Here is a 15304-nt window from a genome sequence, read left to right as displayed (position 1 = left end):
GATTTGTGAACACTTTCCTGCTCCCCTTCCTCTTCTGAAAAAGAGGAATCCCTGACATAAACAGAGCTTGAATTAACCATTGGGGGAAGACAAAGATCCAAGATTTTTTAAATTGCTCCATTATGCGCGGGACTTCATATGCGTATATGTGCATCTTTGGAGTGAATTTTAAAAAACTTCTTCAGGATGTCCCCCATCTGCCCTCTATCTTAATCCGATTAAAAAAAAAACAGCTGTAAGGATGGCGGGCAACTATGCAGTGGGACTGACAGTTCTGTGTTTGGACTCCCTTTCAGGTCCCCCATTTTTAAAATCCACTTCCTTGTCTCACATTTTGGTGCTGTCTGGAAGGACCCTGACTGATCCGAGAGAGCAAGCAGGGGATAGATGGGATGGTCATAATGGAGTACTGTGCTTATTGATCAGCTTAAGCATTTTTGTCCTATCTCATCTCAAAGTGATTATAACACTTTAAAACAACTGATATTTTTAAAACAATAAAATAATTTTGATAACTAGAAACATATTAAAGAATTCAATAAATGAAATATGCTTTGATTGTATTTTCCTGCTCAGCAGGGGATTGGACTGGATGGCCCTTCCAACTCCATGATTCAATTATTCTAAATCAATTAGGCCAAAAAGGTTTTAATAAAAAGCTAAGGTTTAACAATAGTTGAATAAATCACCAATCAGGCCTTCCAGAAATAGGGAACGACTGCAGAGAAGACTTTCTAATCCCATGTTCTCCCACAAAGTATTGCTTCCATTCTTTAAAAAAAACGAGGAGAGCTAAATTTCTTATTTGATGAAAAAATATTCTCTGAAAAAAAGTTTGGAAAGGCTGTTGGAAATTGGGAAAGGGAGCAGAATGTTGCAGACATATAGCAGAACAGCGCAAGAACTTAGAAGGATTTAACGCAAAAGGAAACTGATTTAATTTTCTGTCTATTTCTCTACAGACATGACTACATACTCCAATTCTATGACAGAAAATATCTTAAAGTTCACTAACACTGTTCTCATCACAAAGTTACAACTCCCATGATAGTTTGCATAAATTCATGCCCATCACATGAATTTGGTGCAAAACTGATATAAGATTGTACATGTAACATAGATCTTCAGGATTTTCTCTCTAATATGCTATAAAGCAATCTCTAATGTAACAATTTATTGGAATGCTTTTTTAAGTAGAATTTTCAGATCAGTTTTGCTATCTTCAAATGTGCACAGAGACAGGCAAGAATAATATTGGGCCATATTTGTTGGCCTTTCTGTTTGTTTAAATATTTATATCCCCAAACTCTGGCCACCTCAAATAGATGTTTGTATATATAAGAAGGCTGACATTGTATCTGTAACATTGATAGATGGTTTTAATTTTTTATATAAATAAACTTTCAAATAATCTAACTGCAATGGCACTCAGACCATACATTTGGCTACAAATTATGTATTATTAAAAAACCAAGGAATGGGTATATGCATGTAATTGTCCCTGTCAAACTAAATCCCTCCCTTAAATCCTTTTTTCTGCTTGATCATATACGACTTTAGAAATGCAGCACAAGCTCCCTGCTATATGCTATTGCTTTTTTTGTGCAGCATTTTTGCATAAACAATTAAATAAACTTCTGGGGGAAATGTATAGCTACAACAGGCTGTGAACCTTCATCTCTAGACACAGTACTCCTGGGTCACTGCAACCCATGTTTATTGCTCTCTGTTGTTTCTCAAAGCTAAAGAAAACAACAAGGTAAATAATGTATGGTGATTAGTTTGTGTTTCTCTTTTGGACATCGCACTTAGACACAGATATGGGCCTAAATTTACAATGAGCCATGCCGCAGGCAAGAAGTCCTTATGCCAAATTAAATTTCTTCAAAAGGTAGGTTCAAAGATAAATTTGTTTCACACTATGAAGTATACAAATATGTGGACATAAAGCATATCCTTATGCCCTAAAATATGAAGAACTGGAGAAAAACTAAGAGGATATATAGTGTAGAGCAGGGGTGGAGAAAGTGTGCCCCTAGGCAGTATTTGAAGCATAGATGGGCTGCCTCAGGGCTCGCTCAACTACTCAAAAGAATGTTATCTATGCTTCTGCAAACAACTGAAGCTCTAAAAAATAGTGAAAAATCAAATGAACCAGTACATTCCATTAGGAAAAGGAGGCATTTCCATTCAAACAGTGAATCATGGGATATCCTAGAGCAATGGTTCTCAAGCTGTGGGTCCCCAGATGTTTTGGCCTTCAACTCTCAGAAATCCTAACAACTGGTAATCTGGCTGAGAACCACTGTCCTAGAGGCTGGCAGTCTCCGAGTTACAAACTTCCAACTTACAAATGACTCATAATTAAGAACGGGGATGAGACAACAGGAAATTAGAGAATTACACCTTGGAAGGGAAATTCACTCCTGAAAGAGTTATCATGGGGGAAAGGTGTCTCCACTGAAGCTTTCTTGCCATTCCTTATTTTTTTTCAAAATCCAATTATCACAGGGACAGAGAGTGAGTTGAAATCTTCTGAACAGGGGCACAGACAGCAAAACAAACACCACGGAGGTGTTAACCCTTCCCTATGTTATCCAAAGCTAGGAAATATATATATTTGGCTGGAGTTATACTTAAAAATTTCCTGTTCCAAATTACAAACAAATTTAACTTAATAACAAATCTACAGAACCGAACTTGATTATAACTTGGGGACTGCCTGTATTTAGAAGATGCAAAAACATGATCTTCCAGTGTTTCTGAAAAGCTTTCTGTTACAGTTCCCTATGCTGCACCGTGCAAGTGACATGTGGAGTCCCCTTACTTTTACTACAATTTTCTTCATCACTTCCATCTTTACAGTCCTTGTCTCCATCACACTGGAAAGCAGTGGGAATACACTGACCATTTTTGCATTCTGCTAGTCCTTGGCTGTGGCATGCTGTGGAAAATAAGAAAGCATTGTTCATTTTAAAATGCTCTAAGGATATGTAATCATTTAAAGCATACTTAACATATTAGCAGGACTCAAAAAATATCACAGAAGTTATTTGATAAAAATACAATAAATAAGTACAATCCTATAGGTTTGATAGCTAAGCATATTAGTTAAAATTATAATATACATGAGCAAAGCAATACACTACATCCATACTGTTTAAACATAGTGCTGAACACTTGACAAAATCCAATTGTTAGTTTCAACTAAATAAATCCATTTAATCAATGAGATTTGTTATGAGAACTCTGCTCTAATTATGATTATGTAGAGCTATGGATACCACAGATGTTTAAAAAGATAAAACTAAAAAAAATGTGCACGTGATTAAGGATAAAGATATAAGGAAATTATGTGGTCTGGGGGAAGGATGATGGGGGTGGGGATAATGGGTGTTAACAATAAAATTAATAAAAAGTAATTAAACAGAAGAATGTATAAAAGGAGAAGGTACAGAAAAACGAATAGTTACATGAAAATGAGATGCTTATAGGTATATGCACCAATGGAAATTAAGTATAAATAAGGTGGTGCAAAGCTGAAACAATAATAAAAGTATTTGAAAAATAAAATAATTCAAAAAATGTCATAAACTTCTGACTTGACAGCACATAACAGCAATGATAAGAACTGATATCAAAATTTATAAAATCAGATAACTTACAGCAGTTGACTTCATCTGATTTGTCTGTGCAGTCATGGTCACCATCACATACCCAGTCCATTCTTATGCATCTCCCATCTCCACATTGGTAGTGAGTTAGTGGATTACAATCTTTTTTTTAGGAAAAGAAAGACAAAAAATGAAAAAGAATCAACACAAATCCTACTATTTCTAACACAACTGGTTCACATATAATTAAATCAAAGAGAGTACGATGAAACAATGACCTTTGAAAGAGCACTTGCCACCAGAAAGTTCTTAATGTTTAGTGAGACCCCCCCTTTCTTGTAATTTAAATCCATTGCTTTGGGTTCTATATCTTAAAAAGCAAGCTTGCTCTATTTTCCAAACACAGCCCTTCAGACCAACTGTCTGCATATGGCTATCATAGCAATTCCCAGTGTTTTCTTATCGAAGTTAAAAGGAGTCAGACAACCTGAACACAATTCAAAGAGTGATTTTATCTAAGCATAGGAGGAATTTTGAAATGTATGTTGTATTTTGAATACAGGCAGCCCCCCAAGTTACAAGCATTCGATTTACAAACAACTCATAGTTAAGAAAAGAAATGAGAAAACAAAAAGTGACAGAAATCCCTCAGAAGGGATGTTATCTCCTGAAAGAACTGGGGGAAAAGTGTCTCCACTGAAACTTTGTCACCAATCCTAGTTTCCATAAAAAGCTAAATTTTTAATATGCAGTTATAGCAAGGATGGAAAGTGAGGTGAAATAAGGCAAATAAATAGGCAAACAAACACCATAGGGATGTTAACCCTTCTCTATGCTATCCATAGCTCGCTCTCTCTCTCTCTCTCTCTCTCTCTCTCTCTCTCTCTCTCTCTCTCTCTCTCTCTCTCTCTCTCTCTCTATATATATATATATATATATATATATATATATATATAGCTGGAGTTACACTTAAAAAGGTACCTGTTCCGACTTATATCCAATTTCATCTTAAGAACAAACCTACAGAACCTATCTTATTCATAACTCGAGGACTGCCTGTACCAGATTCCATAGTACAGCAAAGATATTTTTCGTAATGCTAAGACAGCCTATTTTTCAACCCATAAGGTACCTTGAAACCAATGTTTGCAATGTGTTGAAGTTTCCTTTAGTTTCAAAAGAGCTTTGTCATATAGCTTATTTCATAGGCCTCTCCTACCTCAAAACTCAAATGTAACCCATGTTATGTAAGAAGACAGTTCTGTTATATTAAAATATGGAAACATAAGATATTAAGTAGAAAAACTTCTCTCTGAAACTTAACATAGGATATATAGAATGTGCTTCCAAAAAATGAACAAACATCCATAATTACTTTAATAAAGAATTAATTCTTAATATATCTGAAAGATTAACCTTCCTTAGAATCAACATTTCAGGGAAAATGGGAGATTTCAGAGGACTTTGCCATGTGTAAAACAGCCAAACTGCAACCCAACACTATTAAACAAAATTAAAACTGTTGGTTTCATAAGCTTAAGTGTATTTAAATTATGGTGGATTTTAGCTTCTGTACACTCCACAATGAAAGACAGACATGGAAATATTTTGGCCCTGTGTCAAGAGAATGCTATTAATGTTCTTCATTACAGTGTTTAAAATATTTCTATCTAGATCTGTCTATATAAAGTTATGCTTTATTTATATTTACCACAATTCTGCTCATCACTTAGGTCTCCACAGTCATCATATCCATCACAAACAAAAGTGTAATTGAGGCATTTTCCTGTGTTGCAACGGAAAACTCCTTCACTGCAATCTGCAAAAAATAAAATATTTAAAAAACCTTATTTTACCTTACTCGTGCATTAACATTTTATAGTAGAATTTAATCTGGATATGAACTTCCCAAAAAGAATGAGTATGGAAAAGCAATATTTTTTACAACATGCTTTTCTGCTATTATATTGTAATATTATTACTGAAATTAGTAATGAAATTAGTGGAAGAACTTTATGTGAAACAATGCTTTTATGGTTTATTGAACACCGCACATTAAAATCCACTAAAAACTGCTACAATATTGAAAATAATATTTCATCACAAGACTAATCTCCCCTTACACTATATACTCGTGTATAAGTCTAGAAATTTTATTTTTTAAAAATCACCCCTCAAAAAACTGGGTCAACTTATCAATGGGTCAAAATACTGTGACTTAATTCTCACGAAAAAAAGAAACCATTCTTTTCTCTGAGGAGTGACAAAAGATGAAAGCTTAGTCCAGTGATGGCCAACCTATGACACGCGTGTCAGCACTGACACGCCTAGCCATTTTTGCTGACATGCTGCTGCATGCAGATTGATTGGATGACTTATGTCTTTTGTGGCCAAATTTGGTGTGATTTGGTCCAGTGGTTTTGTTGTTTAGTCCATGGGCATTATGCACATTACATTATCATTTTATCATCCTATTATTATTCTATTATTATTGTAGTATATTATCATATTATTACTATTATATTATTATTATATTATTCATTATTCATGACTACATTCATGACTAGCCATTTTTGCTGACACGCTGCCACATGCAGATTGATTGGATGACTATGTCTTTTGTGGCCAAATTCGGTGTGATTTGGTCCAGTGGTTTTGTTGTTTACTCCATGGGAATTATGCACATTACATTATCATTATATCATTCGATTATTATTCTATTATTATTGTAGTATATTATTGTGATGAACCATGGGCCTTGTAGTCCTGCTCAGGACATTGTAATCCCTGATGAAGATGAAAACTTGGGTTTTTTACCTTCCCAGTCTGAACTGGATTCCTCTCAGCCAGATCTTTCCCAGGCAGATCTGGAAACCTTGCACCTGCAAGAAAGTTGTGCCCCAGAAGTATGTCAAACAACCCCAGAGCCTACTTCTCCCGTGTTCTTGCGCCGGGAGTTTTGTAAACAACAGAGAAGTTTGGATTCAGCTTCGCGCAGGAGTGCGAGGATAGCAGCTAAGAATGTTGCCAATTAACATTGGTTCTCGTGAGAATCTTTAAGGAGTTTAACATCTGGTCTCAGAGTTTAGCTTTCGTTTCTGATTCCCAGAGAACCGCTTTGGTGAGAAAGTTGGACTCTATATAGGTGTTTTGCCCGCGTAGCAACTTCGCGGAGTCAATTCGTCAGCCTACGGAGCGAGTTGTGTCTGGACAGCGCGCTCCGATTCAAGCCTCGCTTCAGCTCAAGCCTTGCCTTGCTATCCAGCCTTCGCCTTGCTTCCCAGCCTTTGTTTACCTACGGACTTTGCCTTGTTTCCCAGGACTAATCCTTGCCTTGTTTCACGGATTTTACCAAGTTATTCCACGGACCTTGTTCTTGTTCTTAGTTACCTTGTTCCATGTTCAAGCCTTGTTTCAAGTATCAAGTTATTTCCTAGCCACGCTCAAGTTTTATGGACTAAGGACCTTGTCATCTCCCCTCACTTTGCTTGGCAAAGTGAGTGTTTCGGTTATTGGATTACAACTTTGGACCTTAATATTTCTTATTGGACATTGCTTTTTTGGACTAATTCTGACCTTTCCTGAAGGGTCTAATTCTGGACTATTTTCTATACTTGTTTTTATTAACTTTATATATTCCTTCAATAAAGATATTAGTTAGATTCTGGCCTCTGTGTATGGTTATTGGTGCCTCTGCCGCCTGGGTCGTGACAGTTTGACTCCGCCACCCATAAGCACCAACTAACCGAGGCCAGGATGTCTACCGGAGCCGCGCCGGCTGGACAGCCGCTCAGCTACACCATCAGCAAGGACGAAGTGGACCGCATCCGTGACAGACTCAACGCGCAGGATGGAGAAATAAAAGGGTTGAGGGAGCGCGGAGTTCGCCTCCCGGCCATGGCGTTGCCTACCAAGTTTTCTGGAGAAGCTGCTAAGGTTCATGTTTTCCGCCGCCAATGTCAAGCTTATCTAGAGGCCCGTGATGCCGAGTTTCCCCAAGAAGACATCAAGGTGGCGTGGGTCTACAGTCTTCTAGACGGACCAGCGGCTAGCTGGGCGACGGCCCTGTTTGATCAAGCCTCCCCCCACCTAAGTTCAGCACAACGCTTCTTGGATCACCTTAAGGAGACCTGGGGAATCGAGGACAATTTGGAGGCAGCCGGTCACAAACTCCGGCGCCTCCTTCAAGGAGACAGACCCATGTCTCAATACATAGCCGAGTTCCGCGTGCTGGCCCACAACACCGGCTGGAACGATGTAGCCCTCAGAGGACAATTTCGGGAGGGTCTCAACATTGAAATGCTGGAAGAAATCTCCAAGGTGGATCCTCCCCAGACCCTCGAGGCACTCATTGATCAATGTTTACGGGCTGAAGTCATGATTGCCAACAGGAAACAATGGGTTCGAGGCCAGGGCGGTAGAGCCGGGGCAAAACCCCCCGCTCCCGCCAGTGTTCAGCCACGTCCGGTGTGGAGACCCCCGCCGCCAACCCCATACCCCAGAGGAGGCGAGGAGGTGCCGATGCAGTTGGGCAATGTACGTCCCAGACTAGATGCCGCCGAGAAGGCCCGTCGTCAACGCTTGAACCTCTGCTGGTACTGCGGGAACGGGGGCCACTTCGCCAGAGAGTGCCCAGCCAAAGGGAAGCCTGCCGCCCGTCTTGCGGCGGCGTCCTCCACGGAGTCGAAGGCGTCTGAGCCGACTGGCACACAGCCGGCGGGGGAAGCCAACGACCGGGTGTAGAGAGGCTCGCCAACCCGGTCAAAAAATCCATCCAAGAGCCGCCAACCGGGGTCCTGTTCCTTCTCGTGGTCACATTATGGTCAGCAAAAAGGGGACCCGTCATGATCCACGCCATGATAGACTCTGGAGCTACCAACAATTTCATCGATAGAGAGTATGCCGACTCTCTGGGATTACAATATCATGATTTCAAGAATGCCCGTGTGGTGCAAGCCATAGACGGCCGTCCCCTCAAGACGGGCCCCGTAAGCCAGTGGTCGGAACCCACCAGGATGTGGATAAGGGAACATATGGAAGAGATTTCCTTCTTTGTTACCGAGGTTCCCCATTTCCCTGTGATTTTGGGAATTCCATGGCTGACACTCCACGACCCTAACATCTCCTGGTCCAACAGAGAACTGCAGTTTGCTTCACCGTACTGCCAAAACCATTGCCTCGTAGCCAAGGTATGCCATGCCACAGACTCCGAGCCCATCATCACCTTGCCAAAGAAGTACTCCGAGTATTGGGATGTATTCAATGAGAAAGAAGCCGAAAAATTACCCCCACATAGACCTTATGACTGTGCCATTGACTTGGTGGAGGGGGCCCCGATCCCGCGAGGGCATCTCTACTCCCTGACTGAACCAGAGCAAGAAGCTCTCAGGGAATTCTTAGAGACAAACCTTCGCAAGGGGTTCATCAGACCCTCTCAATCCCCAGCCGCCTCCCCAGTGATGTTTGTGAAGAAGAAGTCAGGGGAATTACGCTTGGTGGTGGACTACAGAGCATTGAACAATATCACCAAGCGGAACAGCTATCCCCTGCCCTTAATCTCGGATCTACTGGACCGACTTCGAGGAGCCAAGGTCTACACCAAGCTGGATCTTCGGGGGGCTTATAATCTAGTTCGCATCAGAGAAGGGGACGAGTGGAAGACCGCCTTCCAGACTAAATTCGGATTATTCGAGTCCCGAGTTATGAATTTCGGTTTATGCGGAGCTCCCGCAACGTTCCAGCATTTTGTCAACGATATTTTCCAGGACTATCTAGACAGATTCTTGATAATCTACCTGGACGATTTTTTGGTGTTTTCCAGATCACAATCAGAACATGAGAACCACGTCAAAATGGTGTTGCAACGACTGCGGGATCATGGACTTTATGCCAAGCTAGAAAAATGCGCTTTTGATCTACAAGAGGTAGATTTCCTTGGCTACCGCATCTCGCCTCTAGGGCTTTCCATGGATCCAGCCAAAGTTTCAGCAGTATTGGAATGGCGGGCGCCAACTAACAAGAAAGAGGTGCAGCGTTTCTTGGGGTTCGCGAACTACTACCGCAAGTTCATTCCAGATTTTGCCCGCTGGTCCGACCCCATCACTAGCTGCATCCGTGGAAAGCAGCCTTTCCGCTGGACTGATCAAGCAGAGAAAGGGTTCCAGCAACTGAAGAAACTATTCACCTCCCAGCCAATTCTACAGCACCCAAATCCTGGAACCCCTTTTGTGGTGCAAGCGGACGCCTCTGATGTGGCAATTGGGGCTGTACTCTTACAACCGGTGGGAGATCACCTCCACCCCTGTGCCTTTTATTCTCGTCAACTAACCACACCAGAGAGGAATTACACCATTTGGGAAAAAGAACTACTGGCCATAAAGGCAGCCTTTGAAACTTGGAGACATTGGCTAGAAGGGGCCAAATTCCCCATTGAAGTCCACACTGATCATCGTAATCTAGAACATCTAAGAACTGCCCGCAAACTAAATCAGAGGCAGCAACGTTGGGCTTTATTCTTTGAACGTTTCAACTTCCAGATTCATTATGTGACCCCAGCTCAAACCAAGCAAGCAGACGCCCTGTCACGTAAACCGGAATACGCTGCAGGACGCAAGGAGACCTTTGAATCCCAACTGCTACAACCTGAGAACTTTGCCACGCTCACAGTGGGGAACACCAAATCCAGTCCCATTGGTTCAACTTCCCCTACTCCAGGACCCATCTGTGCTCAAGAAATCAGGGCTAGTCAGCAAGCAGATGCCTGGGCGCAGGACCAACTTCGCCAAGGTCTGCATTTTCCCTTTTCGCTTAAAGATGGGCTGCTCTGCTATAGAAATCATGTTTATATCCCACCCGGACCGGGCAGGGAAAAAGCGCTTCGTCTGTGTCATGACTGCAAACCAGCAGGACACTTCGGACTATTTAAAACCATGCATTTGATCCTAAGAGATTTTTGGTGGCCCAAGATCCGCAAGGATGTGGAAAAATATGTCAACACCTGCCCAGTATGCCAGCGCTCCAAGATACGAAGGGAGAAGCCCTCAGGGCTTTTGCACCCCCTTCCTACCCCATCTCGCCCATGGGAAATAATTTCCGCGGATTTCATCACTGACCTACCACCTTCCTGTGGATTCACCACGATCTTAGTGGTGGTGGACCTATTCACCAAGTTAGCCCATTTCATTCCCTGCGAAGGCCTCCCCACGGCCAAAGAAACTGCGGATCTATTTCTTCAGCATGTTTTCAGACTACATGGATTGCCCAAGAGTTTAGTCACAGACCGTGGATCTCAATTCACCTCTCGTTTTTGGAAGGCACTACAAAAACTACTGGGCATAGACTCTCGCTTATCTTCAGCTCATCATCCCCAAACAGATGGGCAAACGGAGCGCACCAATGCCACTTTGGAGCAGTATCTTCGCTGTTATGTAAACTACCAACAGGACAATTGGGCTTCTCTGTTACCACTGTCTGAGTTTGCCTACAATAATGGAGTTCAAGCTTCTACAAAAGAAACGCCGTTCTTTGCAAACTACGGTTTCCATCCACGTTTCTTTCCCCCTGTCATTGAAACTTCAGAAGTTCCCGCAGCAGAGGATTGGCTGCAGGAACTCACAGCGGTGCAACAACTTTTGCTCCAGCAACTGGACCAAGCCAAGGAGGACTATAAACGCCACGCTGACAAACACCGCCAGCCGGGCCCCGAAATCAAGGTAGGAGATCGGGTTTTCCTGTCCACTCGCTTTCTGCCCTCCCACCGCCCATGCCGGAAGTTAGATGCCCGCTTCATTGGCCCCTATCCAGTGGTGGCGCAATTAAACCCCGTGACTTTCAAACTCCAACTTCCGCGTTCAATGCGCATTCACCCAGTGTTTCACCGTTCCCTGCTCCTTCCGGCGGATGGTGTGCGTCCTGATACAGACCAACCGGCCCCCCCTCCTGTTTTGATGAATGGGGAGGAGGAGTTCGAGGTTGAGGACATTTTGGATTCTCGCTTTCATCGCCGCCGCCTACAATATCTCATTGACTGGGTGGGTTTTGGGCCTGAGGAACGCTCTTGGGAAGACGCCTCCACAGTCCATGCTCCTGATCTAACCCGTCGCTTCCATCTGACCTATCCCACCAAACCGCGACCTCGCGCCTCGGGGAGAGGACCCCAGTTTGGGAGGGGCCCTGAGGAGGGGGATAGTGTGATGAACCATGGGCCTTGTAGTCCTGCTCAGGACATTGTAATCCCTGATGAAGATGAAAACTTGGGTTTTTTACCTTCCCAGTCTGAACTGGATTCCTCTCAGCCAGATCTTTCCCAGGCAGATCTGGAAACCTTGCACCTGCAAGAAAGTTGTGCCCCAGAAGTATGTCAAACAACCCCAGAGCCTACTTCTCCCGTGTTCTTGCGCCGGGAGTTTTGTAAACAACAGAGAAGTTTGGATTCAGCTTCGCGCAGGAGTGCGAGGATAGCAGCTAAGAATGTTGCCAATTAACATTGGTTCTCGTGAGAATCTTTAAGGAGTTTAACATCTGGTCTCAGAGTTTAGCTTTCGTTTCTGATTCCCAGAGAACCGCTTTGGTGAGAAAGTTGGACTCTATATAGGTGTTTTGCCCGCGTAGCAACTTCGCGGAGTCAATTCGTCAGCCTACGGAGCGAGTTGTGTCTGGACAGCGCGCTCCGATTCAAGCCTCGCTTCAGCTCAAGCCTTGCCTTGCTATCCAGCCTTCGCCTTGCTTCCCAGCCTTTGTTTACCTACGGACTTTGCCTTGTTTCCCAGGACTAATCCTTGCCTTGTTTCACGGATTTTACCAAGTTATTCCACGGACCTTGTTCTTGTTCTTAGTTACCTTGTTCCATGTTCAAGCCTTGTTTCAAGTATCAAGTTATTTCCTAGCCACGCTCAAGTTTTATGGACTAAGGACCTTGTCATCTCCCCTCACTTTGCTTGGCAAAGTGAGTGTTTCGGTTATTGGATTACAACTTTGGACCTTAATATTTCTTATTGGACATTGCTTTTTTGGACTAATTCTGACCTTTCCTGAAGGGTCTAATTCTGGACTATTTTCTATACTTGTTTTTATTAACTTTATATATTCCTTCAATAAAGATATTAGTTAGATTCTGGCCTCTGTGTATGGTTATTGGTGCCTCTGCCGCCTGGGTCGTGACAATTATCAGATTATTACTATTATATTATTCATTATTCATGACTACATTGAAACTAGAATAGAGAGAAATCAACGTGGAAACTGCAAGAAGTACCATGGAAATAATGGTAGTAAATAGTTTTTGATTTATTAAATACAGTTATATATTACAATTATACATTTTTTGTTATTTAAACTATACATATTGCGAAATTATGGGTTTTTTTCCTCTCGAAGTGATACACCACCCAAGTCATGCTAGGTTTTTTGGTGAATTTTGACACACCAAGCGCAAAAGCTTGCCCATCATTGGCTTAGTCCAACCTGGAAGAACCTAAAAGAAGAACTAAACCCGTTACTCTCTCCACCATAGTGCCACTGCTAACCTTTTTGAATGCCTGGGCAGGATGTATACACAGGCCCATAATTTTGGCCCCCAAACCTATCAACAGTCAATGAATATATATACAATAACTTTTTCATCAATGTTGGGTATGTGTCATTGGCAGCTGCATAATGGGCAGAAATCAACAAATTCTCACATGGAGGAGTACAATGGACTTAAAACCATGTCTCTCCAGACCAAGTGCAGCATATTATCCAATACACCACATTAAAACTAGCTTCTACTGCTGTTAAAGGGGGAAGAATGTAACAGCCAAACTGTCCAGAAGTTTCCACTATGATTTATATTTAGCTCTGAAAGTATACCAAAAATAAAAGGATAGTAAATACCAAACACATAACATCCTAAATGATATAAACTAAGTTAAAATATGTGTGTTCTGCAGATGGTTTCATATTGAGGAATGCAGTACCCAGCTGAGTTGGAAATTCAGATCATTGTTTATCTGGAACCACTATGAAATATTCTGACAGTTCTCTACACTAGTCTCCAAGAGGAAATTGACCACACATCAAAAGAGGACATGTTACTTATCAAAGGCAATAGGAAATCAAGAGCAGAAAGTTGAGCAAATATTAGCGGAGGCTGTATCCCATTCTGGTTGTGTTATGCAGCAAAATATAGCAAACTCTACAAAAACACTGCTGTGATACCTTTATTAGGTCATTAAAATGCACAAAATACATTGCATAAGTTTTTGACACTCACACGTTGCTTCATCAGGCATGGATGTTAAAAACATTTAGGGGAAGAAATATGAGAATAGAAAGTTATAGACATTTGGGATACAAGAGCAGTGCATTGCAATACATTTCATTATTTTCTTCTTTAGTTTGAGTTCTTGCCTGTATCTGCCCTGTGCAAGGCTACAAGCTACCACATATAGTAATTTATAAGTCAACCTCGTATATAGATCAAGGGCAGACTTTGAGGCCAAAATCAGGAATTTGGATATGACCCATGGATAAGTAAAGAAGTGTTGTGCGGTTTCTGGGTTGTACAGCTGTGTTCTAGTTAGCTGCTAGAATACAGCCATCCAGCCTGGAAACCACACAACACCCCAGTGATTCTGGCCATGAAAGCCTTCAACAATAAATCAAGAGCTATTCCACAAAGGGAAAGTATCCATGACACTTCAGGAATGCCACCACTCCTGGCCACCACTACCACTTCCCCAGACAGGTATTTTAAAAACCCGGAAGTGGCAATAAAAGTAGAGAGTTTATGCACGTAATTTAGGTTCACATGGGGTGGATTGCGGAAAAGCATTTTTGGACACTGCTGAAACCGGGGCCACTGGGTTCAGAAACTAATCCAGGAATACCCCCCAAACTCAGAACCTGTATTTTCCAGGGGAATGTGACCCCATTTAAAACAGGCTGAAAGCCTATTCCCAGATTTGTCTTTCAGCTGGCCAGGAGCATGTCTCTCTTGTCTTCATTAAGCTTCAATTTGTTTGCCCTCATCCAGTCCATTACAGTTGCCAGGCACCTGTTTAGTATAAGAATGGCTTCCTTGGAATTAGGTGAAAAGGAGTAGTAGAGCTGAGTGTCATCGGCATACTGGTGGCACCTAACCCTAAATCTCTGGATGATCTCTTCCAGTTGTTTCATGTATATATTAAATAGTATGGGGGGACAGGACTGAACCCTCAGCGACTCCAGTGGCCAGTGGCCAAGAAGTCAAACAGGAATGCCCCAGCATGAACTTCTGAGATCATTCCTCCAGGAGGGAGTGGAGCCACTGAAGAACAGGACCAACCCCCATGCCAGAAAGGTAACTTAGAAGGACACCATGGTCGATGGCATCAAAATCAACTGAAAGATTTGGGAAAACCAGTGAGGACACCCTCCCCCTGTCCACTTCTCTGCATAGGTCATCCACCAAGCCAACCAAAGCTGTCTCTGTCCCATAACCAGGCCTGAAACCAGACTGAAATTGATCTAGATAATCCACCTCATCCATGAAGCCTTGGAATTGAGAAGTCATTACACGTTGTAATACCTTGCCCAGAAATGGAAAACTGGAGACTGCTCTATAGTTGTCAAGTAGAGTAGGGTCCAGGGAAGGTTCTTTCAGAAGATGACTTACCACAACCTTCTCAAGGCATGCTGGGAGCCTGCTTTGATGCAATGAGGTATTAATC

The 15304-nt window shown here is 42.2% G+C and overlaps 1 protein-coding gene across 1 annotated transcript in view; it reads right to left on the bottom strand.

Annotated features, from left to right (window-relative positions):
• The window catches only part of corin (corin, serine peptidase), a 156458-nt gene that overhangs the window by 52577 nt on the left and 88577 nt on the right, over positions 1–15304 (bottom strand). Inside the window, exons 7-9 of the mRNA XM_062981623.1 lie at positions 5326–5433; positions 3666–3776; positions 2828–2944 (exon numbers count right to left, since the gene is read on the bottom strand). Of these exons, the coding sequence (XP_062837693.1) occupies positions 2828–2944; positions 3666–3776; positions 5326–5433 (336 nt within the window). The remainder of the gene's footprint in view (positions 1–2827; positions 2945–3665; positions 3777–5325; positions 5434–15304) is intronic.

The sequence above is a fragment of the Anolis carolinensis genome, chromosome 5, assembly GCF_035594765.1.
Source record: "Anolis carolinensis isolate JA03-04 chromosome 5, rAnoCar3.1.pri, whole genome shotgun sequence".
In the NCBI taxonomy this organism is placed as follows: Eukaryota; Metazoa; Chordata; class Lepidosauria; order Squamata; family Dactyloidae; genus Anolis; species Anolis carolinensis.
The sequence above is the reverse complement of the archived record's forward strand: the minus strand, read 5'-3'. Positions and strand labels throughout refer to the sequence as shown.